General features: G+C 48.2%; 1 protein-coding gene across 1 annotated transcript in view; it reads left to right on the forward strand.

Annotated features, from left to right (window-relative positions):
- The first annotated feature begins 311 nt into the window (after positions 1 to 311).
- Positions 312 to 24,957, forward strand: part of LOC147717631 (E3 ubiquitin-protein ligase TRIM39-like) — a 246,110-nt gene continuing 221,464 nt past the window's right edge. Inside the window, exons 1-3 of the mRNA XM_086924425.1 lie at positions 312 to 751; positions 10,038 to 10,133; positions 20,098 to 20,328. Of these exons, the coding sequence (XP_086780551.1) occupies positions 338 to 751; positions 10,038 to 10,133; positions 20,098 to 20,328 (741 nt within the window). The 5' untranslated portion in view covers positions 312 to 337. The remainder of the gene's footprint in view (positions 752 to 10,037; positions 10,134 to 20,097; positions 20,329 to 24,957) is intronic.

Raw genomic sequence — 24,957 nt, forward strand, 5'->3', positions numbered from 1 at the left:
ACAGCCTAGACGTTGACACTGCTTGTTCTGTAGCAACGACTCCCACCTCTAGATGCAGCACAGCAAAGACTCGGACACTCCCAGAGGCAGCCTCCCAGTACAGACCCTAACATCATTTGCTCATCTGCAGACACAGCGCATTATCTAAGGACACTCCCAGCTCAGCCGCATTCACTCCCTACTCTGGTGCAGAAACTCCCAGCATCGATTTATCTGCAAGCACGATAACCAATGAAAACGGAATTCTCAAGGAGGATGTATAAGGAAGTAAAGACAGGCCCTCCCACTTCACAAACCGGGAGAAACGAAACTTAACCTCGTGTATATCAGCAGGAATATGGCTGAGTCCAACCAGCTCCGGAGCCTGAAGGAGGAAGCCACCTGCTCCATCTGCCTGGAATATTTCACAGACCCCGTGTCTGCGGAGTGTGGACATGCCTTCTGTCTGTCCTGTATCACTCAGTACTGGGAGGGGCTGCAGACAGACTTCCCCTGTCCTGAGTGTAGAGAAACCTCTCAAAGTAAGAGACTCCGACCGAACAAGAGACTGGCAAACATGGTGGAAATCGCCAAACAGCTTCAGGTACCGAGTCCGACCCCTCAGGAGGCGAATCTTTGCCGAAAACACGAAGAGAAACTGAAACTCTTCTGTGAAGACGACCAGGAGTCCATCTGTGTGGTCTGCAGCATGTCACGTGAACACAAGCAGCACCGGGTGCTCCCCATTCGAGAAGCTGCCCAGGAGTACAAGGTATGTGTGTTATAGAGCTGGGTGGTGATCGGGGTCCAATTCGAGAGGCTGCCCAGGAGCACAAGTTGCATCTGCTGGAGGTGTGGATAAGTGGCGGGTCCTGGCTCGCATTGCTGCTCACAATTCCAGAGGCTGCTCCGGGCTACCATGTAAGAGGTACCTACTAGTTAGTCAGGGCTTTAAGTGGGATGAAAAAACTGGGGGGTCTCTAAAAGGGGCGTGGTCAGTGTAATTGGTCAGGGCTCTTGGCCTAGCCCTCCGCAGTGTTGCGTCAGTACCCCCAAAATATATTCCAGCAGGAGCAGTCACTCCCCCTGGGGGCAGGGGAGTTCCACTGCCGCCTTGCCTCTCTGGTCCTCGTTGGTTGAATTGTGGGCACTCAGGTTCCCCTCCCGCCGCGGGCCGTCCCCTGTCTTGGGTTGTCCCCATGTGCTCAATCTCTCTCTCTCCTTACCTCTGTGTGTGCCAATCTGCTCCCCGTTCCTGTGTGACACCTCTCAGCCTCTCTTGTGTGCATTCTTCTGTGCCTCCGGCTGTGTGACCTCTGTGCCTCCCTATGCACTCCTCCTGGACTCTGCTGTATCCTCCTGTGTGCACCTATACACCCCCGTCTAAGTCCCTCTGTCTGCCCCAATCTGCCCCATCCCTTGTGTTGCACCTCAAAGCCTTGCTTGTGTGCGTTCCTCTCTCCCTCCGCCGTGTGGCCTCTGTGCCTCCCTATGCCCTCCTGTGTCCTCCTGTGTGCTCCTCTACACCCCCCTGTCTCCGTCCCTCTGTGTGCACCAATCTGCCCCCTCCCTCGTGTTGACCCTCTCAGCCTCTCTCGTGTGCAGTTGTCTCTGCCTCCCGCTGCCATTCACAAACAATGTTTATATACCAATTGCAAATTAAAAAAAAAATTAATGCAAAGCATTGTCATTTACAATGCCAATAACTCAAACTTTAATGCTACGAGACCTATTGCATTGCAAATGCTTGTTACTTTATGTATTTGTTATGAGACAGAGATATTAATAAGTCACTATATCAGACAGTTTTTATCTTGCCTTACAAGTCACGAATAGGGCGAGGGTGGCCATAGTTTGCTGTTGGAGGAAAGGGGGCCTGACATATTAAAGGGTTTTAGCCATACTGTGGTTGTGGATAAATTCTATGATACACAAGGGCCTGGGTTCTTAGACCAAAACATACAATGTGATCCTGAGCTGCCTTAAGCGTTTTCTGTGGCCAGTCATTCTGAGGGCTCTAATAATGGTGCTAACATTTATTTAGCTTTAGCTGCTGTGGTGCACCAGAGCCATTCATGCAAATGGTATTTCACTGCAAAAATGTAAGAACGTCCATGAAATGGGAACCACATGCAATTTCTTTCTTTAATGTCTTGTTGGTCCCATGTCAAACCTTCAACTTCACATTCCACCCCAACCCTGAAGATGTTGCTTGAAGTAGGCTCTCATCTGGTACCACAGCTGGTATTGAGAATCATGGCCTCTCACACTGCGGAGCACAAGAGATCCCCCCCAACGTTCACGCCCACTCTGATTCCGGAACATCTTTACCTTCAACCTTTTTTGTAGACAATTAATAACTAGAACTGGATTTGTTTCTGGTACCAATGGTCATGGCGCCTGTACTCCCTCTATGGTAGGTGGGTTTCAACTGCATATGAACGATCCCATCCGAGTGTTGGTCTTGAACCAGATTCAGATAACCTTCCTGGAACTCTGTAGGCCCCGCAACCCTCACTGGACTTGTATAGTCATTCAGCTATTCTGCCATGTGTGTGTGACAGTCACGTTTTCCACATCCTAGCGGTAAGTGTCTAAAACAAATAAAGGGGGGATGGGACTTGAAATCAAACAGCACGTCAATGGATCAGCCATTACAACCACAGTGGATTCAGGAGGGGTGGATCCATTCTTCCTCTCGAACAAGAAGACTCACTTATTCAGCACTGCACTATTTCTACACACACCCCATGCTCACATAGGGTTTTTAGGACAACCCATGTGCCACAAAATCAAACATCCTTGAGCTCCCTCATTGTAGAGAGGAGGTTGTAGCCCGTGCCGTGACTAGGTCCCAAAACGAGGAGGCACCCCTATGATGAAGCATGACACCTTCGGTGTGTGAGGGAAGTCGTCCTTTAAAAGGGATACTCCCACTTGACTTTCATTAGTTGGGTACCGTGGCTCACATTGTTTCTTGACTGTCTCTTTCTGGACCCGTGTTTTTTGTATTTTGGGTCTCCAGAGAGCAGAGGTTCTCACACTAGAAGGTCAGAACAGTGTCTCGGGCACAGGCTGGCAGAAACCAGTCAGAAAGTACACCAGAGGCTGGTAGGTTTTTAGGGGTCAACTCTAAGGAGTCCTCTGGGTGCATGTACTGGTAAATCCAACACTGGCGTAAGTGTGGGTTTACTAATACGAGATGTTTAATTCCAAACATCCTTTTTTTCAGAGAAGCATCATGTAGCTGGGGAACTCGTTTTCACCAGTCTCCAACACGTATTAAGATGGCTTCCATTGTCACTTGTACTGGCAGTAATAGAAATCACCAGAACAGGGGTATATCTTCTCATGCAGGTATATCTTCACATGCAATATTCAGCACCCTGCCTTAGGGCTGTTGGGCCTGCTCTAGGCGTGACTTACAAATATTGCATGCAGTGTTAGGGACATGGCACACAGGGTTTGTGTGACGTGCTTTCAGTTTTGTCTGCATCAAGACACGCAGCCTGCAATGGCAGTCTTGCATGTGCCTGATGAGGGGGTCCCTTCGGGTAGCACAATTTGTGCTGCAGCCCTTAGGGATCCTCTTTAGTACCTCAGGCCCTAGGTATCAGGATACCCTTTACTTGGGACTTACAGAGGGTGCTAAATGTTTTGCCAATTGGGGAAAAATTGTACAGTTTTGAGAAAGAGCTCTGTCACTGGGGACCTGGTTAGCAGGAACCCAGTGCATGTTCAGTCAAAATCACATAATTTACCAGGCAAAAAGTCGGGGGGAACATGTAAAAAAGGTGCACTTTCATACACACGATATTGGCTAGCATCACACAGTCACTCGGTAGGGAGCCATTCTCACAATGAGTGCGCATAGCTACCTGGAAGTTCCAGCAGAGAGCATGTTTCCAGATAATTGTTTAGAGGTTCTGCTCAGTAGATGTCCCTTACCTGGTTTGAAACCTCCTCCGAACATCGGCGGCAACCTCATGAGCTTTGTTTTTGGTTTTTGCGAGGCAGACTTGTAATAGGTTCGGAGGAGGAGCGATTTGAACCTGTGAATTAAAAGTGTTGCAGGCTGTATTTGGGCACCAAGCCCCACCTCATTTGAGGCCCCTCCCCCCCACCCCTCACACAGTGAAAAAGTTTCACCAGTTGGCAAATCTGGACCAATAAATAGTACATCTAGCACTAGATTCTTAGTTTACATGTTTAAAAAAATACATACTTTTACCTATTTTACATTCATAAGTATCATATACTAAGGCTAGGCCATTGGTAGGGAGCTGGAAAGCAGACCTGAGGAAATGGGCATTGGCAGAGGAGGGACACATCTGGAGCACAAGGAGGGATTCCAAACTCCCAGAGGTATTACAGGCATGGGGGTTAATGATCCAGGAGATTGGGAGGAGTGCCCCGGATTCTACCCAGACGATATCCTCTTCAGTTAGCCACGGGAGGACCGTATCACCCAGGCGGGAGGAGGAAAGGGAGGTCACCACCTATGTTCCCTCTAGGCCGCGCTCGCGCGCGCGCGCACCTCCCCTGACGTCAGCGCGCACCACCTAGCGTGGAGCGCGCACACAGGACATCCTAAAAGAGTCGCGCCGCCCGCCGCTTTTAAAAAGCGAGCGGCGCGATACTAAAGGCACTTTTCCGTGTGGTGGCGGAGCGGGCATGAGGAGTTCAGATAAGGAGGCGGGGGTGGGGGCTGGTGCGATTGTGGCGCTTGCGGGCTTACTGCTGTGTGGGGGCGTGGCAGACTGTGCCCTTTTGTTTAAGTATTGCTGATAACCAGAGCCCATTCACGGGCTCCGATTAACAGCGATACTTAAAACAAAATGCCACAGTCTGCCTTGGGCTTTACAAACAAAAGCGTAGACACTTTCCAAACACAGCGTGTACTTTAGCACACGCTGTGTTTGGAAAGTGTCTACGCTTTGTTGTGACTGCTGGGCGTTTCTATCCGCGCAGCAAAGTGATGAGGATACTGGCATGCAACTTCCACTTAGCAGTATAGAGCTTATGGATCAGAGTCGGCATGGCCTATGACAGAGACATATTTAAGGGAAAGGGATCTGAAGTGTGGAGGATTGCAGGGGAAAACGTGTGGGTACAGCAGTGCAAGTTACAAACCTCGCTGCCATGCCACAGGGGTCGGCTGTAGAGCCATTCCACATGCAACATCCATCCTCTCCCAGTGGCTGAGGAGAAAGCGACATTGGGCGAAGCTCCAAAAAAATTGTTCCATAACTTCTGTTTTAAATAAAGTAATGGTGTTGCTAAATGCAAGCAAACCTTTTTTTGGGATGGAGTGGATGAGGGAACAATCCTATAATGGCCTCAATGGACAAAGAGTGATTGTGATGCATTGATGTGGTTGAGGTTAAATACAAGGGTAGGCTAGTGCATAATGGTTTGATCCTTACCTGGTAATGTCATAGTCATCTATGGAACAAGCCAGCAATGCAACAGGTGAGGGCACACAACATTTATCACCTACTACTCCACGTCCGCCACCAGGCAATACAGGTACTATCTGTATTTTTGTACAGGAATTCAGTGGTGTGAGAAGAAGCAGCTGCTTTTCTATCTCCATCATTTGTAACTTTTCAATACATAATGCTATGCATTGCAAATATAATTTGAGGCTGGGGACATGTTTCTTTTGCAAGAATGTTTGGACATAAATTTGCAATCATAGATTACCTCAGATATAATCCTAGGATTGTAAACGTAGGTTTACCCTGATACATCCATGATTTGGATATACTTATAGTGAGGGAACTACTGTACCTCTCGGCACACACATAGTTACAAACATGTTTTCACTGACTTAGAAATCTTCATAGATGAATATCCATTTGGGCAAGAAAATTTAGGCTTCTGTAAATACACTTTCTAAAATTGATTTCTATGCAATGACTGTCATTTATCCACTTGCATTTTTTAATTGCCAAGATTGTGATCTCTATTCTCTCTGTTAAATAACTCAGACCTGATTATGAACGTACCATATATGACTAGGAGGGACCTTGCATTGCTCATCACGTGTACGCAGTGTTCGTGCTAGCTCAGATCTCTTGACTTGCAGTGAATCGTGAAGGCAACGTTACAAGGTATCGAAAGCGTGCAGTAGACTTAATCTGTGTATATATGACTTAGAAAAAGAAAATGCACATACATTGCATCCCTTTATGAGGTAAATGAGCTTTTGAGACATCTCATTTGCAAACATTTACGACAGTATAATAACAATTTAAACTTACTGGACTATTGAAATGCTTCTTAAAATATAAAGAAGTTGGGCTGTCTGCCTTTGTCGTAAGTTTTCACAGAAACAAACCAGATCTATAGCATCTGGTAAAAAAGGCACCATTGACTTGTCACCATAAGCAATTCAGGACCACTGTACTGAATATTGGCTCTCCCACAAAACAACCATTTTCACACAGTCATAAAATCATAAATATGTACAAAATTAAAGTTGGCAGAGGGCACCAAAAACAAGTGGGGCTGAAGGGCACCAAAAACGAGTGGGGCAGAGGGCAGAATGGCACCAAAAAGGAGTGGGGCAGAGGGCAGAAAGGTATCAAAAACGAGTGGGGCAGAGGGCAGGAGGGCACCACAAAATGAGTGGGGCAGAGGGCAGAAGGGCACCAAAAACGAGTGGGGCAGAGTGCAGGAAGGCACAAAAAACGAGTGAGACAGAGGGCAGAAGGGCACCAAAAACGAGTGGGACAGAGGGCAGGAGGGCACCAAAAACGAGTGGCATTTGGCGCCGCAGACACGCGAGGTTCGGTTCCTGGCGCACATAGCCATGGGTGCAGCGCACAGAGACCCTCCACTGCCGCACACAGAGGAAAAAAATTAGAGGGAACATTGGTCACCACCGTTTGAAATAGTGTTAGAGTATCCTTTGACTGGAAGGGCCCAGTAGGGGGGTGATGGTACTTGGAGGGTGGGGGTATTAGTTACACTGTTTGTGTGGTTGAGACAGCCAATGGTTGCATTACTTGCTGATTTAATGTAAGCCACCACTGCAACTCAACTTAGACTACCTGTTGCTGTATGGGGATTGAAAGACCTACTGCTCGGAAGCCATCTGTACCATAATACGGTCTTATCCTATGTAGTGGTCTGCAAAAACTGCAATAACGATATTTCAAAGGAAAAAAGAATATATACAATAAGAAAAAAATAAAAATAACTGCTTAAGTTGACGCGGCCGTCCCGGAGTGGTTGTAGGCGGCTTGCTGTGTATTTCTATGCTGACAACAATGCTTTCCTTAGTTTAATTCTTATGCTGCCGGCCTGTAAGAGGTTGTAGGCATCATGCCGTGTTCAAAAGTGCATGCCTTTAATAAAGGTTTTTGAAACTTAAAAAAAAAAAGTACCATATTCTATTATTCATATTATTTCTGTTGAAGAAAGTTCTCAAGATGCAGTAGGCTACATGTATTATTGCTTAGGAGTCAGCAGTCATGCCAACAAAGGTGTTCTGTTTCAATAGTTTGCACACTAATAGAAGCACGTGGACTCTCCTTCGATGAAACGGTATATATAACCCAGGTCTTAAAAAGTAAATCACAGCTAACACAGTCACTGTCTACATCCTCCTCCGATATCAGATTTATTACTTAAATCACTTTAGGCATTAATCTGTTGTACCACGCAATGTAGTGCAGAAGCAGATAAAAAATACGTAAGCTAGTTTCTAAGACATTAAAAAGGATCTTAAAGTAGGCAAACTATCAGATGGCACCTGCTCAGGACCGCATTTCATCATATCCCAGATGTATTTATAGAGTTGTATATCGTCATCCTCCAGACTGCTTCACATACCCCACGCAAGCGGGTAGGATGACCTGTATCCCATATAAGGTCATGTAATTGGCAAATGAGATGGCAAACCTGCATCAGCTATTCTGCCTGTTACTGCGGCTATGCCTACCTGCTTACCCTGACACCATGATAGTGTTGGCAAGAGTCATCCTGATAAACTCTGCACATGTGCTGTTTCTTTATTTTGACAGTTTTTACCTGATAAAATCGTGGGCTCTGCAATCTGTAAAAAGACACTATCACCTCATAGACAACTGCAGCCAGGGTTAGTAAAATATGGCTCTCTTGGGATGTGGGCTCTCTGGGGAGGGGAACATTCAGCCTCATACATTGGTGGTACTCTGAGGATGCGGGGGTCTGATGCGGGGGGGGGGGGGGGGGGAGTGGCCAGACATGGGGGTCCTGTCACGAGGCCTTGGATAACACAAAACTTTCAGGGTAACTAGCTTGGGAGTTAGTGAAGCATGTGCAGGCCAGGGTGGGGCAGCAGAGAAGAGTGTTAGATACCTCCCAGTTACAGGGGGTGCACACCCAGTTGCTGCTTGTGGTGGAACAGATAATGCCGAGATTACTCATATTAGATACTTGTTGCATGAGCATACAGATGCAGTAGCAATCTTAGCAAATACAATTTCAGGAAGGTGTTACTTTTTACTTAGTCACCGACTGGAAATCTATAGGAAAACTTTAAACATTCGTGAAATGCCTTCTCCTGCTCACAAATCATAATGGACTACGCAGAAAGTTAATGCCTGAAGATCACTCGCCCAAACACCCCAAGAGCTAAAAGGAGCTGACCCAAAGCTCCTTGCTGTATGTTTTGTAGTATGCTGTGATTACAGGACATTTGGAAATGTAGCTGAAGCACTCTACAGTCTTCAAAAGCAGTTTATTCCCTTCCCGGTCTGACGTGGATCATGGAGGCTTAGGGATTCTAGCGGGCTAGGTCTCTGTTCAAGGTCCTGAGCCTTGCTTAAGGCATGTGCTGAGCCCTTCCTTATCCATTGTTCTATTCCCCCACCCTTTCCCAAGGGTTGTGGTGCACAACCATGCAGTCTGAGGTGCCCTCGTCTAGTTCCCCATTCTTAACCAAGGACTGGAAGAGGTATCCTGCAGCCTGAAGCGCCTCCACCCTACTGCTGACTAACCTGAATTGGGAAATGGCCAGGAATATTATTTGTGTACCCCTCCTTTCAAAACCTCTCACATTCATCATTCTCATTATATATTCACTGATTGCTAACTAGCCACCAGCAGTTTCACAACATGCTCACCATGGTAAATGCTGTCCAGCTAAGGTGGCAAACCTCAAGATCTCTGCTAGAAAACATGTCTGGTCACTTCCCCCCCCCCCCCCCCCCCCCCCCCCCGCCTGAGAGTGGTTCACACCCACTCACATCATCAGACCCCCGCAAGTGTATGCCATTGTGTATTCCCACTCCTGCATCCCTGCATCCTCAGAGCACCACCAATGTATGAAGCTGTATGTTCCCCTCCCGAGAGAGCCCACATCCCATGAGAGCCATATTTTACTAATCCTGGCTGCAGTTGTCTATGAGGTGATTGTGTCTTTTTACAGATTGCAGAGCCCACGATTTTTTCAGGTAAAAATTGTCAAAATAAAGAAACCAGCACATGTGCAGAGTTTATCAGGATGACTCTTGCCAACACTATCATGGTGTCAGGGTAAGCAGGTAGGCATAGCCGCAGTAACAGGCAGAATAGCTGATGCAGGTTTGCCATCTCATTTGCCAATTACATTACCTTATATGGGAAGCAGGTCATCCTACCAGCTTGTGTGTGGTTTGTGAAGCACAGTATCCTCTTCTCTGCTCCATCAAACCTGTGCTTTATAACTCCATGGTAACACACCCTTCATCATAACCTCTTCTCTGAGAACATGCCAGTCCTGCCCAACGCATATACCTGTCTCTAGTAGAATGCCCTCAGACTTACTGTCCGGATAGCATACCGTTGGGGTTAGTGCCCTTGTAGCCTTCCCTGAGATGTATTGCCCTAATAAAATGCCAGTGCGACCTTTATGGACCTTCGTGGACTTTTGGCAGTTTTCTGTAGTCAGTAACAGAGGAAAACAATTTTATTAAAATTCAATTTAGACTAGATAGATCAACTTCTGAAGGATCGTTCTCTATTGTGTTGTGTTATTGTGAAACAATATCTTTATGGCTTTTCAAATATAGACTTTCTTCTTATAGAAAAAGTTTCAAAGTTATCTTGACTATTTGAAGACAAAGCTGGAGGATATCCTCGAAGTGCAACGCAAAGAAGAAATTAAAGGAAAGCAACTGGAGGTAAGGCAAGAGTAAATGATATACTATTAGTCTCGAGAGAGGACCTCAAATATTGCCTCAATTTACCAGTTCCAGCATGACCACATCATTCTTGCCAGGGCGCAGTAGAGCTTTCAAACCATCACCTGTGACATATGGCTCAAACTCTGTTCTTAGCCTCTTGCTCTTCAAAGGGTGGAGACTTATCTTTTAACCTTACAACCACCTTGATATTGCCTGTTTGCTACCCCCACTTGTCTCCCTGCTCGTTGGAGATTATCACCCTCACTGTGTAGTGCGTGGTTTGTCTGGTGCAGTCAGGACTCGGAGGATTGACCTGTGCCCAGCCATCTAACCAGCACACCCCGTTCCCTTTATGCTGATCCAGATAAAATAGCACCTTGCAGAAGCCAACTAGAAACAACTCACTCAATTCAAGGTGTCACACTGACAATTTAAATAAGGGTGTTTTTAATTAAACAGGACTGTAGTTTATGCTAAATTATTTTAATCAGCCCATTCTCATTGATGTATGTATGCTTGTAAATGAAAAAGAACATATTTCATGCCTTGAAATCTACTCAGTTTGTTAGTAGACATATTCTATCAGTGATTTCTACCTGTGCTTGTTATGTAATACAAAGTAAGTGCCAATGCCCTTCTCAGGAGCCCACTACAGCGTGTGCCATCCTTTGCCCCTGCAGCCTTTACCAATGACATTACCAGCATAACTACTAACCATCACACTCCTGCGAGTTTGACAATTCAGACTATTCAAAGCAACCCTAAGCTAGAAGAATGGCAAGGGTGGCAGGCATTATCCAATTTTAATGTAAATAGCAATATTAACCACTCGTTTTGTGTGCTTCTCAAAATTAGACATATAGCGCTACTATGTGGTGGATTGTCGTTAGTGCAGATCTTCAGAATTAACTGCCGGTGCTGAGCACTGGAAACTACTGGCTCAAGTTAAGCACTGATTTTATTCTGTTCCTGCTCCCACATATACATTCAGGAAAATGAACCCTCATCCACCTTGGTAGCATGTTTCATCTTAGGGTTCTGCTCCACGCTAGGCAGGTATAGCAGTGTCTTGCAGGCCCCCCAGTGTGGATCTCTTTACTCTACCCATGATGTGAGAGTCAGTGTAGATAGTGGGTGCAATGGAAGAGGGAGTTCTGGGCTGCTAGCATATACATTTTTAATCTTGTCAAAGATTCCTTGATTTCTTTATTAATATTGCTCTCTTAAAGGGATGTCTAGGTAATTGTAATTGCATTTTTCAGTCTATATGACCTACAACCTCACTTCCATTGCACGCAAGGCCCCTAAAACTGCCTCAATAAATTAGACATGATGCACATTTGCTTGTATATATGTCTGCTGTCTCTAGACCTGTGTCCACATCTCTTACTCTGTCTTCTTGCGGAGTGGATGGTAGGTTTAAGGCTCCATGCAGGGGTCTTCAACCTTTTCTATAATATGAGCTACTTATATTTAATAAAAATCACTATGAGCTACTAATATTAGTAGTAATGTAATAGTGACCAGATCAGGCAGGATTTCCAGCATTAACTTAAAAAAGTGCTTTGTCAGTTTGAAATGTCTCTACATGGATAAGACATAACATGCAAAGCTGCAAAGCCCCTGGCATCCGAGTAATAATATTAGTAACAAGTCTCCCAAAACACCACGTGATTTATCACTCAAATATCAGCTTTAAATATATTTTGTAAATCCAGCAGTTTTTTTCCAGACATCAGCTTACATGTTCTGAAAATGTACAGATTTTCATCTCAAATACACACTCTCAATTTTGTTATACATAAATTATTTCAACCAAGAAAAAACTTCCAATTTAGTAGGCTGAGCAGCACACAGAAGAGCCTCTAACAGGTAGGGGGAGAGCTCCCTTTAGCTCACGAGCTACTTGTACGAGAAGCCTGACTGTGGAGCTGGGTGGTGGGCGGACCGGAATAACAGGCGGGGAGGCCGGATATAGTGAGCTATGACAAGTGTTTTATTGCAGTTGAAGAACAAAGTCACAGTGAGGGAGGGACGCAGTGTTGAATCCAAGGGGTGGTGGGCCGATAGTAACTGCGGTGGACCAGGCTCGGTGAGGATGTTGGGGATCAGGATTCGCTTCTCCTTGTTCCGCCAGTAGTCTCCTCGGTGTGGTACTGGGGCTCCTTGGAGGCTTAAAGAAAGGAGAGAAGTGTAGGGCTTTAGTCTGAGTACTCCAACAGTACACCCCACCACCTACACCGGGGAGTAAAAGGGTACTGAGAAAGACGAGTGAGGACGGGACGGTAAAGGGGGTAAATGGAACAGGCAAGAATGAGGTAGGAGGGAGGAAAGCGGGATGGTGCAGGACAGTGCTCGGTCTTTGTACAGTGCGCGTGAGTAATTACTAAATATCCCTGTGCTCGTGCAGTCTAAGGACTATATACAAGGCTATTTACATATACTATTTACAAGAGGGAACACGGAGAAAGGGTAACTGGTACTCACGTGCCCCGCCGCAACTCTCGTCCGAGTTGCGGCCGCTCTCCAGCTTCCTCCTGAGGACGCCACCAGTCCTCCGTCCAGACGTCCTCTTCCTCGTCCTCGCTTCGGTCTCGCAGTGTTGCTCCTCTCTCTCTCAGGGGTCCGTCGCTGTCCGTTGCCTCCTGCCACGAGTCGGTTGCTCCGAACGCCTCTCCTTCGTCCTCGGGGCCTTTTCTACCTTCCGGGTTCTGGTCTGGCCGTCCACTTCCGGGGTCGGGGTCGATCGCTTCCGGGTCGCTAGGGGTCGACCCACCGTCACTTCCGGTGTTCCTGGCGAGGGTTTCCGGTCCTTCGTGCTCCAGTGTCGGTACCTGCAGGGGACGACAAAGAAAGGGTGTCCTGGGTGTCCGGGACGTTAAGTGACCGGGCGCGGGAGACATGACCCCTGCGCCCGGACTTGGTTGCGCCGAGGTAGGTGTCGCCTCCGCTCCACATCCCCTTTCCCTAGCTGTCTTTCTTGTAGGGGAACTGGGAGGTGGGTATCGGGACAAATAATCAGCGTTGCCCTGTTGCAGTCCTTTCCTGTGTAACGTTTTGAACCGAAAGGGCTGTAGGGAGAGGAACCACCGTAGTACTCGGTCGTTATGGCCCCTATTGCGGGCCATCCACTCTAGAGGGGCATGATCTGTGTAGAGTTCGAATTCTCGCCCCTCCAAATAGTACCGAAGGCTGTCCACTGCCCATTTGATGGCTAGGGCCTCTTTCTCTACCACAGCGTAGTTCATCTCCCGGGGAAATAGTTTCCGGCTGAGGTAGAGGATAGGCCGTTCGACCCCTGTGTTATCCCTCTGGGAGAGTACCGCCCCTAAGCCCTGATCAGAGGCGTCTGTTTGTAGTATGAATGTTCGGGTATAGTCTGGACTGACTAACACAGGTTCGGTTACCAGGGATTGTTTCAGACGCTCAAAGGCGTGGACCACCAGGGTTGGGGGATGTTGGAGAAGTGCTTCTGTGTTCGTGGTTTTCTTTAACAGGTCGGTTAAAGGGGCCGCTGTTTGGGAGAAACATGGGATAAACCTCCTATAGTACCCCAATAAACCTAGAAAGGCTCGGAGTTCCTTCCGGGTTCGGGGAAAAGGGATGGCCTGGATGGCCTTGATCTTATTGTCCTGAGGCCGGATGAGACCTTCCCCTAACAGGTAGCCCAGGTATTTCACACTCTGGGCCGCTAAGGTGGTCTTGGAGGGGTTGATGGTAAAACCATTGTCCCCAAGTGAGGTGACCACGGCTCTCAGGTGGCGTAGATGTTGTCCCCAATCATCGCTATATATAACGATATCGTCAAGGTAGGCCCCGGCGTACTTGGTATGTGGTTGTAACACCAGGTTCATGGCCCTTTGAAAAGTAGCCGGGGCTCCGTGAAGTCCGAAGGGCATCACTTTAAACTGAAATAAGCCCTCAGGCGTGGAGAAGGCGGTCTTGGGTTTGTCGGCGGCTTTGAGGGGGATCTGCCAGTACCCCTTGCAGAGATCCAGGGTACTTATATACTTGGCCTTGCCTATTCGTTCCACCATTTCATCTACGCGGGGTAGGGGGTAGGTGTCGAATGCCGATATTTTGTTTACTTCCCTAAAGTCGATACAGAATCTTGTAGATCCGTCTGGCTTGGGGACTAGAACTATCGGGGAGTTCCAGCTGCTATTGGAGGGTTCTATGATGCCCATTTTCAGCATTAGCTTCGTTTCCTCTTGTATGGTGGCTCTACGTGCTTCGGGAATACGGTAAGGTCTTTGTCTTACTATTTTTCCTGGTTCTGTGTGGATGGCATGTTCCACTACCGTGGAGTGTCCGGGTAGGGAGGAAAATACGGGTTGTAAGGAGAACAAGGCCCGCCTGAGATCTCGTTTGTGCTGTTCGGGAAGGTCAGGATCCATGCATGTTTCGAAGGGGGGTTCTGTTACGCTAGATAGTACGGGACAGGGTCCCTCCCACTTCTTTAGGAGGTTCACGTGATAGATTTGGGTTACTCCTCTGGTGGGCTCGGTTTCTATTTCGTATGTTACAGGGGTCACGGCTCTTAGCACCGGGAAGGGGCCTTGCCACTGTCCGAGCAGCTTATGGTCGGAGGAAGGAAGCAACAACAACACTAGATCCCCAGGGTTGAATTTCCGAGCCTTAGTTCCTTTATCATATTGGTGTTTCTGGGTGTTTTGGGCGGCCACTAGATTCTGTCTCACAATGACCCTGATCTGTTCAAGGTGGGTCTTTAAATTATCCACGTATTCCGGCAGGGGTCGGGTTCTGTCGGGTTCGGCTTCCCATGCTTCCCTAGCCATATCCAGAAGTGTCCGTGGGGCTCGGCCATACAACAACTCATAAGGAGAGTAACCAGTGCTGCTTTGTGGCTTGCACCTGATGGCAAACAGCGCCAGGGGAAGCATCTCCTCCCACCTTTTGCTTTCAAGGCCTAGGAGTTTCTTCAATGTCATTTTGAGGGTGGCGTTGTAGCGCTCTACCAACCCATCGGTCTGGGGGTGGTAGGCCGATGTCCTTATCTGCTTGATGCCCAGGTGGGAGCAGACCTGGCGCATGAGGGAGGACACGAAGGGCGTCCCCTGATCGGTAAGTATCTCGCGGGGAAAACCCACCCTCGAGAAGATGGATATGAGGGCCTTGGATATGGTTTGTGTGGTGGGATGGCGTAGGGGTATCGCTTCAGGGAAGCGGGTGGCGTAATCAACCACCACAAGAGCATATCGACAACCGGTTCGGGAGGGCAACAATGGTCCGATAATGTCCATGCCTACTCGGGTGAAAGGGACGTCGATAAGGGGGAGAGGCTGCAAAGGAACCCTGGGGGGACGGTAGCGGCTGTTTCGTTGACATACTGGACATTCCCGGCAATACTGTTTGATCTGTCCGTGAACCCCTGGCCAATAAAACTTATCAAGGATCGTGCGTCCGGTTTTCTCATCGCTGAAATGACCTCCCAGCAAGTGGCTATGAGCCAGAAACAGCACTTTGTCGCGGAATAACCCGGGGATAACCAGCTGGGTTGGTTGTTGGGGTCCCCCTTTCCTGTAGAGGAGCCCGTTTTTTCGAAAGAAATAAGGACCTACATGTAGGGGGTCCTCGGCGTCCAGAGCATGGGCCCAGGCTTCCTGCAACACTGGATCTTCCTGTTGTGTGGCGCGGAATTCCCGGTCGGTTTCCCAGGGATGGACATCTATTTGAGCAGGAAAGGCCATCGCGTATTCTCTCTTTTCTTTTTTCTTCTGTCCTCGGGTCTTGGGAGGTCTGTTCACCGGATTCACAGGAGAAAGTTCATGGGAGAAAGGGGCCTCGGCCCACCAGTTCCTCAGGGAATCAGTGGTGTCTTGGAGCAGACGAGGAAGCCCGCTATAGTCGCTGCCCAATATCGCTTGCTCCGGGAGATTAGGGATCAGGCCCACCGTTAGCAGACTGCCCGCGTCGGTGGGGTGTTGTACATGGACCTGGGTGGTTGGATAGCTCTTAGTGTCGCCATGCACACACGTAATAGCCACGTTGCCTGTCATTGGCCTGACAGGACGGGGCAACTCCTGGGGTCTTATAACGCTTTGTCGGCACCCCGTGTCGGCCAGGGCCATCATTCCGTGTCCGTCTATCCGCACCGGGCACCGAAAAGGAGGAGGGGTGGTGTCCGCGGTGAGACAGGCATAGTTTCTCGCCAACCCTATGTCCATGGGTTCCTCCTTTTGGGGGCAGACTCGAGCAATATGCCTGAACCCACCACAGTGGTAACATTGAGGGCCCGGTGGGTGGGGTCGAGGCAGGATAGGGTATGGCATCAGAGGAGCAGGGTCCGGTTTCCTAACCACCTGAGGGGGTCGAGGGACCCGAGGATGGCTTCCAGGAGTTATGCGGGACGGGTGTTCCTCCTTTGGTTGCTGAGTTTCCTGCGCTCGGCTGTAGGCGCTGGCAATCTCTACAGCGGTGTCGAGCGTTAGGCGAGCATGCTGACGCACCCACTTTTGGGTGGCCGGGTGTAGGGAAGCCAAATACTGTTCTAAATATATTTTGTCCAGAATGTCCTCCTTGGTGGCCGTAGCAGGTTTCAACCACCGGTTGGCCAGATCCTGTATGCGGAAGGACAAGGCCCTAGGCGTTTCTTGGGGCCCTTCCCTGGCCTGGCGCAGCCTCACCCTATAGGTCTCGTCGTCTATTCCTAGCCGTTCCAGGATGCAGGTCTTGATGTCGGCATAGGGGGTTTGACCCTGAATGTTGGCTTGTTGGTAGGCAGCTTGCAGCTCACCCGTCAACAGGGGACCCAGGTAGTGTCCCCACCGGTCAGCGGGCCAGGCCGCCGCCTGGGCTAGGCGCTCAAAGTTCGTGAAGAAGTAGTCGGGGTCTTCTCCGGGGACATACTTCTGAAGAACTACTGAGGGCAGGGAGGTGGCTGGTCGTTGCTGCCCCATGACTGTAGTGAGCTTCTCAAGGGCTTGATCCTGGGCGCTTCCCTGTCCCTTCAGCACGTCATGTAGTTGGCCCCGATCGTCTTCTGCCGTCTTGAGGAACCTCTCCATCATTTTCCCCAGTTCTTCCTGGCTTTTCGCCAGTTGCTTGACCGCGGCCTCCATGCCTCCGGGTAATCCCACTTCTGACACCACTTGTGGAGCTGGGTGGTGGGCGGACCGGAATAACAGGCGGGGAGGCCGGATATAGTGAGCTATGACAAGTGTTTTATTGCAGTTGAAGAACAAAGTCACAGTGAGGGAGGGACGCAGTGTTGAATCCAAGGGGTGGTGGGCCGATAGTAACTGCGGTGGACCAGGCTCGGTGAGGATGTTGGGGATCAGGATTCGCTTCTCCTTGTTCCGCCAGTAGTCTCCTCGGTGTGGTACTGGGGCTCCTTGGAGGCTTAAAGAAAGGAGAGAAGTGTAGGGCTTTAGTCTGAGTACTCCAACAGTACACCCCACCACCTACACCGGGGAGTAAAAGGGTACTGAGAAAGACGAGTGAGGACGGGACGGTAAAGGGGGTAAATGGAACAGGCAAGAATGAGGTAGGAGGGAGGAAAGCGGGATGGTGCAGGACAGTGCTCGGTCTTTGTACAGTGCGCGTGAGTAATTACTAAATATCCCTGTGCTCGTGCAGTCTAAGGACTATATACAAGGCTATTTACATATACTATTTACAAGAGGGAACACAGAGAAAGGGTAACTGGTACTCACGTGCCCCGCCGCAACTCTCGTCCGAGTTGCGGCCGCTCTCCAGCTTCCTCCTGAGGACGCCACCAGTCCTCCGTCCAGACGTCCTCTTCCTCGTCCTCGCTTCGGTCTCGCAGTGTTGCTCCTCTCTCTCTCAGGGGTCCGTCGCTGTCCGTTGCCTCCTGCCACGAGTCGGTTGCTCCGAACGCCTCTCCTTCGTCCTCGGGGCCTTTTCTACCTTCCGGGTTCTGGTCTGGCCGTCCACTTCCGGGGTCGGGGTCGATCGCTTCCGGGTCGCTAGGGGTCGACCCACCGTCACTTCCGGTGTTCCTGGCGAGGGTTTCCGGTCCTTCGTGCTCCAGTGTCGGTACCTGCAGGGGATGACAAAGAAAGGGTGTCCTGGGTGTCCGGGACGTTAAGTGACCGGGCGCGGGAGACATGACCCCTGCGCCCGGACTTGGTTGCGCCGAGGTAGGTGTCGCCTCCGCTCCACACTGACCCAATGCACCTCCTACTACTCTGCGGAATCTCCACGCGTTAAATTCTGTCCACCAGACAACCTACTGCACCCTAAGATCCCTGAACCCTGTCTTGCTATAATTAGAAGGCAACTGAATGTCTTTTAATCGAGCAAACCCACTGCACAGAATAAAAAATGGTAGCTAGTGAAGGTTTAGCTCATTTCTAACATAATAAGGTGGTCCTAATAGCAGTAGGGGTCAGGAATTAAGCAACAGGGAGACACGTCCTATTGCTTATTCTATCAGTCAATAACAACTCACTGACTAGGGATAGTATTTGCTCACCACACCTCCACACTTTATATATATAATTTTTATTTTTTTTGTCTTGACACTTTTCTGTTTGGTATGGAAGTGCTAATGATGAGAACCAGAGTCTACTGGTGGGAACCTATCAGTGGACTCCCATGGGGTTACTTCCGTGAGGCACTCCATACCTTTGTACACTTTTTCTTGTCTTCTTTTCCTGTGTTTCACACGTGTTGAATTTTTTCACAATAGTGTAGAATGATCTATCTCACACTACACATTAAGATGAGTACAGTTAGGGGGCACAAGGCATAAAAGAGCAGAGACCAATGTTGGCAAACTTTGGACTTTGACAAATTGCCAGTGTAGCACATAAAGATTTACAGGCACATGCATCAAAGGATTTTGCGATCGCAAACGGTGCAAATCGCAAAAATCTGCTGTTTGCGATTGCAAAATCTGCTTTTGGAATGCATGGAGGGTGAAGGCCCTCGCAATTTGAGAATTCGCAAATATTTTCGAATTCTAAAATTGCGATTGCATTTAAGGAATCGCATTTTGCGATTCCTTAAATGCAATGCATGAAACTTTAAAAAATTGTGATTTCGCAACTAGGGGGAGCAAATTACCATGAGGTTGAACCTCATGGTAATATGTGAAAACTTTGAAAAATGCACTTTTGTGCATTTTTCAAAGTTTGATGTTGTGCAAGCACATGCCCTTAGGGCATGTGTGTGCACAACATATGTGCACAGATTGATTTCAGGGGTGCAACAGGGTGTCCTTTGGACACTCCTGCACCCTTGAAATCGCATTCTCAATTTGCGATTCGCTAATTGCTAATCGCAAATTGAGAATGTCTTCCCATTCATTCCTATGGGCCTTTAGGCCCATAGGAATGAATGGGGAGGTATTCCTTAATTGCGACTCGCAATTTGCGAGTCGCAATTAAGGAATATTAAGAAATCGCAATTTTATTAGCGATTTCTTGATGCATTGCATTTTGCGATTCCTTAATTGCGATTCCTTATTTTTCGCAATTAAGGAATTGCAAAAAGCAATATTGATGCATGTGCCTATAAGTGAATACATACATACATGAGGTCATAAGTAATCTGCTCCATACACAAGGGTCTCCTTGTGTGACCTGATCCTTATTGAACCCCTCAAGCTCTATGTTGAATATATTGCCAAAGTGTAGCTCAACACAAGTAGTCAGTGCTGTGAAAAAATCTCAATGTATGCATAGGGATTTCTATTAAAGCTCAAAATCAAAACACAGTCATTCCCTTCTCTTCTCAGTCAACAAAATACCACCCTTATTCCACCAAGACTTAATAATAATAGTGTGGGGATGTCCATGTTATGGAAAAAAATACCTGATCTGCTTTCTGCTGCTGAGCACCCCTTTCTCTGGTATGACATATATCCTGGTGACTAATATGAAATCCAGCATCATAATGGGTCTGCCCCAGAGTCCATTGATAATATTTCTGAAGTGCCAGCAATTTGAGTATGGGGTTTATTTTTATCTTGCAGTCACAGTTCAAGATCCAGAGAGAGCAAATCCATAAGGAGTTTGAGAGGCTCCAGAAGATTTTGGAGAATGAAAAATCTCATCACCTCAGCAGCCTGGAGAAGGAAGAGAAGAAGAGCCTGCAGAACATCAAGGAGAACGCGACCAAATATGAAGAACAGCAATCCCTCCTCAGGAGCCTGATTGCAGAGATCGACTCAAAGTGTCAGCAGCAGGATGTGGAGTTACTGAAGGTAAGAAAAAGTATAATTCCATATAAGAATAAGAGCACCAAACAATTCTTAGTGTCAAAAAGTCAATCTTGTAAACAGGATCTAAATGGAGCCATGTATGATTCCACACCTCACTGAACCCAATGCGAACTAAATATGAAATAATATGTTGGTTAGAAATAGACTCTGCCATCCCCCGGCTGAACGAGTCTCACCCTTCTTCGATTAAATACCATTACCCAGCCTCTCTATCACTGATCGTCATGCATTAGGCGAGCCACTCACTCTTGAGATTGGAGATGCAATCCCGGAGACAGCCTCTGGGAAAACACCTGGCCCGATGGATACCTGATGGAGTTTTACTCCAAAAACAAATATATCCTGCCACCCCCATCTCTTGGGGCTTTATAAAGAGACAAGAAAACGAAAAAGGGACTCAGAGAGCTCGGCCAGGCTACAATTGTAGCCATACCAAAGACACACCCGCCATCCCTCTCTTGCTCGGATTATAAGGCCTATCTCTCTTATTAACAGAGAGGTGTAGATACTGGTGATGGTATTGGCCATTCGTCTGCGGACAGTCATTAATCCTCCCTGACCAATGTTGCTTCATACCCACTAGAAGCACGAGACACTGTCTGAGACATCTGCATGTTGCACTGGCCCATCCACATAAGTTACCAGCTCTGTTAGCTTTACTGTTAATCGACTTTGAGAAAGCCTTTGATACGGTAGACTGGACCTATCTGGCTAAAGTGCTGGACAAAGCGGGATTTGGGCCCCATTTACGTAGGTTGGTGCAAATCCTCTATTGCAACCCAACGCCCCGAGTGCAGATCAATGAGGTGATGTCAGATGAGTTTCCGATTGTTTGGGGAACTAGGCAGGGATGTCACCTCTGCTTTTGGTGGTGGCCATTGAACCCTTGGCCCACCTTATACGTGCGATGTGCAGATCACTGGTTGGGAATGGGAAATGAAACACGAATTTCGAATTGCGCATTATGCGGATGATGTGCTGTTATATCTTTCAGACCCAATAGATAGCGCCCCCCGTTGCCTGCGCATTCTATAACTTTTCTTGGAGTCATCGGGTTTGACACTTAGCCCAGCTAAATCGCTTCTTATGCCATTTACTCACTCTAGAGATTGTATAGCCTGGCAGACGGACATTCCAATTTGTAGGCTAAGTTTTTGTTATGTGGATATCCATGTGGCGCTAGACCCAACTTTGACTTGGTCCCTCAACATCACCTTCCTCACTCCCAAGATTACAGCGGATCTCAAGAAATGGCAAACCTTACCGTTGAATGTTATGGGGAGAATAGCAATATACAAGACAATGGTACTCCCCCCACTATATTTGTTGGCACTTTTTTAGAGAGATGGATGCACAGGCGATTTCATCCTTATGGCATAATTCTAGAGCGTGTCTCGCCGTCCCGAAATGTCAACGTGCTCCCTATGACCGAGGGCTGGGCCTGACCAACCTATATTTCTACTATCTGGCGTCTTGCCTCTTGCTTGTCAAGGATGGGCCTAATGGAGGATGGTCAGATCCTGCTTTTAGATATGAGCTCATAACATTGGGCTTCCCCCGAATTCTAGGCTGGCTTTACGGTTGTGCTGTCTCCCATACGCTCCCTGAGGTGACTCGGCTAGACTTCACTGGGTGGAGGGTGGTCCTGCAGCATACAGAATGGTGGAAAACAATTACTCAACAGACTGCTTTGTGGCATGGCAAGTCGTTGAGGCATGTGGAGGCCCTGGAGTGGTTTGTGCGCTAAGACACCATTGGTATTATCCTACCGGGTGACATTTGGACAGTGTCCCACATGGGATAACGCATAGGTCTGTTGCAACTCCTTGTAGGAGTTGCAACAGACCTATGCGTTATCTCAGACAAAAGTCTATAATTGTTTACAACTGCGTCATGCTTTAGAGGGCCATGACCCCCCGAGCACAAATGTCCTGCGTTTAGCCCCATTGAGACCAAATTGATGATAGGTGCCTTGGGTAAGGTGAGTGTCTCCTAGATTTACCGCACCTTTGAATATCAATACTCCCAACACACTCCATGGCCTGAGAACCCGCTAGGAGACCTGGCTGGGACCCTGTTGATGACGAAGATTGTCGAGATGCTTTGATGGCCCCCAAGATCCTGACAGTCTCTTCATGGCTCTGATTGATACAAACATACTATCTGCACTGCACTTTTTTTTACCCCCAAACGGTTGTCCTGAGTGGGGTTAAGAATCAATCCCGACTGTGACCACTGTTCTCATTCCTCAGCAGATTTCTTTCACATGGTATGGTCTTGTCCCATTATAGCGTGGTACTGGGAGAAAGTAATAACTGATCTGATGTTTTAGACCTGTCCGTAGAGCTTTCTCCCGTTTTGGCTTTACTGGGAGTGGATTATGGGGTGGGTGGCTCCCGAGCAGACAAGGCTTTCCTGGGCACTGCCTCGTTCATTGCTAAAAGGGACATTGCTTTCCACTGGAAGGCAACTAAAGCACCGAAGTTGTTGAAATGGAGATCTGGAGTGGATTCATGTGCTCAACACGAAAAAATTGTTTATGAGGCTCGTGGATGCCTGGCCATGTATGTAAAAATTTGGGGCAAATGGCCAGGGGGCTTGGGAGGAGGCACTGAATTGTTGTGATTATGCAGTTTGCACGATCCTTGGTTTCTCATTGTGTACTGTGTTAAATACTGCATTGTCTCTGATCCTGATTGTATGTGATGTGGTGGGGGTGTTTTTCAAGACTATTACAGAGACTTGTTTTCTTGCGAAAAAAATCAATAAAGTTGTTTATCAAAAAAAAAGAAGCAGTTGTGGCTATGATCAGGGTCGGATTGGGATCACAATTCGGCCCGGGCACTGACGAAAAAAGTGGCCCACATTCAAGAGGCGTGGCCCATATTTAAGGGGCGTGGCCCACATTCAAGGGGCGTGTCCTTTCATGAAACACCATTTGCATAGACAAGGAATGAAAGTGGGAGGATACTGTTCTTGCACAGGACACAGGGCCAAGGTGACAATGGCCTACATGCTGAGCAACTAAAAAAAATAGCAAGGCCCCTTTTTGTCACAAAATTATTCCAGCCCTCCAACACAGGAGCACCTGAAAAGCAGCAAAGCCCCTGCTATTACTAACCTACTCAGCCCTCCCCAGACCTTCAGCTCAGGAGCACATGAACAGAGGTAAGGCCCCAGCAATTAGCAAATTAATCAGCCCTCCAGGCCTCGGGAAAATGTCCTGGCAGGGGAGCACAAAACACAGCTTTCTGGGTCATCCAAGGTAGCCAGGTAGCCAGGGCGGAGGCTGAGGTGAAGCTAGTGCATGGGAAGTGCCTTCCCAGTGTGTTCTGGCAGTTTGAGTGTTTACCATTTACTGTAGTATTACCCTTGTACCTGTGCATGGTACCCTTTTGTAACTTGCACACGCCACTTTTCTCTTGTAACACACTGTTTGCTCCTCTCACTTTTGTTTGCTTTAGATACTAGCACAAGTGCCACCATTGCCTACGTAACGTTGGTTCTTGTGCTGGAGTGTCTGCCATTTACTGCAGTATTATACCTCTACTTGTATTTTGTACGCTTTTGTAACCTGCACACATGCCGCTTTTTCCTCCTGTAATGTATCGTTTGCTCCTCATGTATTTTGGTTGCTCACTATTGTCACTTTAGATTCATGTAACTTAACGTTTGCTTTTGTAATTTGTCCACTTATAATTTTCTCCTCATGTATCATTACTGTTCCTATTGTGAAGTGCTCTGACACCTTCGGTAAAGTCCGCGCTATATAAAATAGCATAAATAAATAAATAAAACAAAAAAATTCCAAACATCACCAGGCCCCCACAGCAAGACCCATTCTTCCTCGCCCACTATGCCCTGAATGTGAAGGGCTGTGGGCGAGGTGCTAAGACTAACACCGTTTCTGGGCTGCAGGGCGCCAGGGGGCCGAGGTGCAAATGGCTCAAAGGCCTGAGAAACACCTGGCCCCCAGGGAGCCGATTATTGCAAACAATCTCCCCTCCCCAGCCCAGCCTCAGCTTGATTGCTTGGCAGGGTGGGGTGAAGGAGAGCCCACAGCTGACAATCGCTGTCTGGCCGCACTGCGAGGCTAATTTTCTCTGTCTGTCTCCGTGCACTCTGTGGGCCGTTTTTTTTTCTCCCCTTTCCTAGTCCACTCGCTGTGGACTGGGACAGGGGAGAAAAAAGCGGCCCACAGAGGGCACTGAGGCACCGGCCCTTCGGGCCATTCCCGAATGCCCGCCTTGCCAATCCTCCCCTGGCTATGATGAAGACCCAGGCAGAAGAGTCTTCTCCGAACTCCGAGTACTGAAAGGCACTCTGAGGCCTGTGCTGGATCAGATGGAAACTGGAAACCCTTGGATCTAGAGCTGAGGCGTTAGAAGTGATTCTGCATCAGCAGGTGCCCCTGAAAGGCACTTTTGACTATTGAAAGGCTGCGAAAAATATCCACAAAGTGGCATCCTCTGACCCCAAGTCAAGCGGGGCAATATGGCTGCCGATAGAATGGAGACTGCTTCTAATGCAGGTGTGAACTTCTAGCTGTGCACTGCCCACTACAGAGGACCCGATGTGTGCCTGGTTTAGGTCCCTTGGCACTGGAGCAAG

The sequence above is a fragment of the Lissotriton vulgaris genome, chromosome 5 (assembly GCF_964263255.1).
Source record: "Lissotriton vulgaris chromosome 5, aLisVul1.2, whole genome shotgun sequence".
Taxonomy (NCBI): Eukaryota; Metazoa; Chordata; class Amphibia; order Caudata; family Salamandridae; genus Lissotriton; species Lissotriton vulgaris.